The 3,597-nt window shown below is 35.8% G+C and overlaps 1 protein-coding gene across 1 annotated transcript in view; it reads left to right on the top strand.

Annotated features, from left to right (window-relative positions):
- The window catches only part of LOC102853841 (general transcription factor IIH subunit 2-like), a 24,383-nt gene extending 22,566 nt beyond the window's left edge, over positions 1 to 1,817 (top strand). The window contains exon 14 of the mRNA XM_006900045.1: positions 1,698 to 1,817. Coding sequence (XP_006900107.1) covers positions 1,698 to 1,817 — 120 coding nt within the window. The remainder of the gene's footprint in view (positions 1 to 1,697) is intronic.
- Positions 1,818 to 3,597: the final 1,780 nt, after the last annotated feature.

Raw genomic sequence — 3,597 nt, forward strand, 5'->3', positions numbered from 1 at the left:
AAATTCACATCACCTATTCCTTTTAAGTATAATCACAGTAGGTAAAAATGTATTTTGATAGTAAAATATTTTAACTAGTAGCTTTGCCATTCTGCATTCTAGTTTTGCTTTGTATTTTAAACTTTAAATTGTCTTCTGCATGCAAGCTAAATTGCATTTAGTTTGGAAGTATTAAGTCTTTTTTCCTCCATATTAAAATTTAACCATAACCCACTTTGAAATTATTTACATTATCATGTAAAAATATGTGACATTCTTATTGTGCCAACAAGAAAACATCTAAAAGTTGCAAAGAAGTTTTAAGCACATTGTCAGTTGAAAGCTTCATTGAGAGAGTGAGTATTCAGTCAGTGTACTCACTTTCACTCTGTAAGTAACACAGCACCTAGTGTTTCTGTAATGTGCTGGTTTAAGGACCAACACTCAAAGAGGATTTTGTTTTTGAACGGAGTCTCAGTGGATTTGATGACATTGTTGGCTTAAGGTCTAAGTTTTCTAAAATAGATTTAAGAATTTTATGCTGAAAAAATAGATTTAGATACATATATATTTCTATTATATGAGATTAATATATATAGATTATATTTAGATTCTATAGATCTAATAATAAAACTAACAAAAAAACTAGAGATTGGATGGTACTTAAATTAATCCTAGTGTAATAGAGGAGGGGAAATTTTGGTGACTTACTTCCCCCTTTATGGTGTTGGACTTAAATTGGTTGATACTATTTCTGTACAGTTCATGCTTCAATAAAAATTTTGCTTAAAAAAAGTTTCAGAGAGTCTACTTGAATATAATAAAAACTTGTGTAGGTGTAAATATGTAGATTGAAAAGATAACTAGATCACTATCTTTGTTTGTGTTCATTTTTAAAACTAACTTATTAATTAGCCATGATACCAGTTCCTTTATGCTTGTTACTTTATATTTGTTGTTTTTGTTGTGTACCATCGAGTTGGAACTAATCCATGGCTGACCCTCCCGCAGCTTTTCAGAGGCAATTAACTACAGGAAGGAGATTGCCCATCCTTCTCCCACAGAGCAGCTGGTGGATTATAACCATGTGCCTTCGTGATGGCAGCACAGCTTTTTGCCACTATACCACCAGAGCTCCCTATTATATTATTATACTTACTAGGACTATTTTTTTATTCACTTGACAGTTTTTAGGAACACATCATCTTTATTTAATGTTTGAGATTTAATAATATTTTAACCTGTTTATGACATCCTCATAAATTTTACCTCAAATTTATAATTGCTGTATATCTAATACTGATAAAACTGATGGTGCATTTTATTTCTATTTGTCTTATGTTTGTCCTGTTCTTTAAAGATGCAATTAAAAGAAGAAATATATTTCAATTCTGTGAGGTCAGTTTCACAAAATGAAACAAAATCTGTTCATGTTAGCACTTATTTTTATCTGGACAAGTTAAGTGATTTCTCATAAGCATTCAAAGCTAGCTTTGTTTGCTCATATGTCTTTTTCAAATAGTCATTGCCTCATTTCTAAGAGAGACGTTTTTAGGGAGGAAGAGATTTGAGACTATATAGGGCATTGGTATAAGTAGGAGATATGTAGGGGAAAGTTGATATAGGATATTAAAGAACAAAGCAATTGAGTGTTTTCTAATTCTAATGTACTTTTGGAAATTCTCTTTACCTACTCTCTTTTCTTCTTTCCACTGCAGGTCTATGTTTGTACTGCGTGTCAAAATGTTTTCTGTGTGGACTGTGATATTTTTGTTCATGACTGTCTCCACTGTTGTCCTGGATGTATTCATAAGATTCCAACTCCTTCAAATGTTTGATTCTGACATATGCTATATGTTATTTATAGTCAAAAAGAAATATGCAACCTTAAATAAAATTATTCTTTAGAAGAATATCCAATTAAGATATGAAGAACAATGTAAAAGGGAAGTTTAAGAACCATTCTACTAAGAAAATATATATCTTATTAATTTTTAAAAATTTATATCCTGGGGAGGGGGTAAAAAAAATTATATCCTATTGCAGAAACACCTGAAACACAGTAATACTTTATTCAATAATATTGCTTTCGATTATATTGAATCGTGGTGTTTTAAAAGCCATTGTGCATATACATATAATAGTATTTAAATGACATAATGGTTAAATTGATGAGATAATCATATTTTATAATTAAAGAAAGTTTACAATCTTTAGGATTTGTTATAATTCATTTTTAGCATAAGAATAAAATGAAGTACCAATATAAATTCAATATAAGTTAAAAAAAATTAAATCTATAAGGGCCTCGTTCTCTGCCTCCCACCTCCCACTGCAGTGATGGGTCTCAATGTGATCACCCGCCCCACCTCCTGCTGCAGTGATGGTTTGGCCACTGTTCACAACACTGGAGTAGGTCTGACAACTGGAGTGCGTCCACACTGGAGTGGGTCTCAGTGGTCGAGTGGTGGGGGAGGTAGGCCACCTCCTGCTGCTGGAACCAGCCAAGACTTGCACGAATCTGGTGATGTGGTAGGGCAGGAGTTTCAGCAAGGAGGTCCCTTTGTGGTCTGGGTCAAGAAAAGGAACCATCCATCAGCAAGATGCTCACGTCAAGGAGATTGTGCCTCATTCCCCGGAGATGCAGAGAGCTTACTGTGTAAGCCTGAAGATGAGAGCGGAGTAGAGGACCACCTCCACATCTGATAGAGACAGTTTCCATTGCTCAGGAGATTGCTGTGAGTCATCATTTCCACATGGAAAAGAAGGTTTTATCTCCAAATAACTGCACTGATACTGCAGTAAGAGACATTCTCAAAAACTCAAACTCATTGCTGTAAATTGTCCAGGGAAAAACTGCCTGTCTTTCCCTGAGAAGCCCTGTTGGATTTAAAACACTAGAGAAGCACCACCTTTCAATTAGCATTTCAACTCCCTATGGACTAGATACCAGTTTCCTAAGAGACATTCAGTAGTTGTTAATTAAATAGCTCGGTCAGATGAATGGTTGTTAACCAGCAATCAGGAAATCAAAAGATTAATTGCACTGAGAAAAGTTGCTGTCAAGGACCTCTCCAGAGTACTAAAGAGCAAGGATGTCAATCTAGAGGCCAAGGTGTACCTGATTCAGGCCATGGTCTTCACAACTTCTATGTGTTAGAGAGCTGGACAATGACTAAGGATGACAGAAGAATCAACATCTTTGAGTTGTGCTGGAGAAAAGTATTTGAACATACCATGAACCGCCAAGAAAATAAACAGGTCTGTACTGGAGAGAGTGAAACCATGGTGTCTTGGAGGCAAGGCTATTGAAGCTCTGTCTCACATACTTTGGTCACGTTGCCAGGAGGGACCAGTTCTTGAAGAGGAACATCATGCTTGGAAGGGTAGAAGGACAGTGTATGAGAGGAAGACCCTGGATGATAAGGATTGACTCAGTGATTGGGGTAATGGGGGTAGGTGTGTTGGAGATTGGCTAATGATAGGGCAGGCTTCAGAGTTAGTGTTATGTGCCGTTAGTTAGTTATGTGCCGTGAAGTCATCTGTAACTCATAGTGACCCTATGTACAAAAGCCCTAAACCCTGCTCTATTCTGTGCCAATTTTATTGTCTCTGATA

This window comes from Elephantulus edwardii, unplaced genomic scaffold, assembly GCF_000299155.1.
Source record: "Elephantulus edwardii isolate Elephantulus edwardi_28Jun2011 unplaced genomic scaffold, EleEdw1.0 scaffold00271, whole genome shotgun sequence".
NCBI classification, from domain to species: domain Eukaryota; kingdom Metazoa; phylum Chordata; class Mammalia; order Macroscelidea; family Macroscelididae; genus Elephantulus; species Elephantulus edwardii.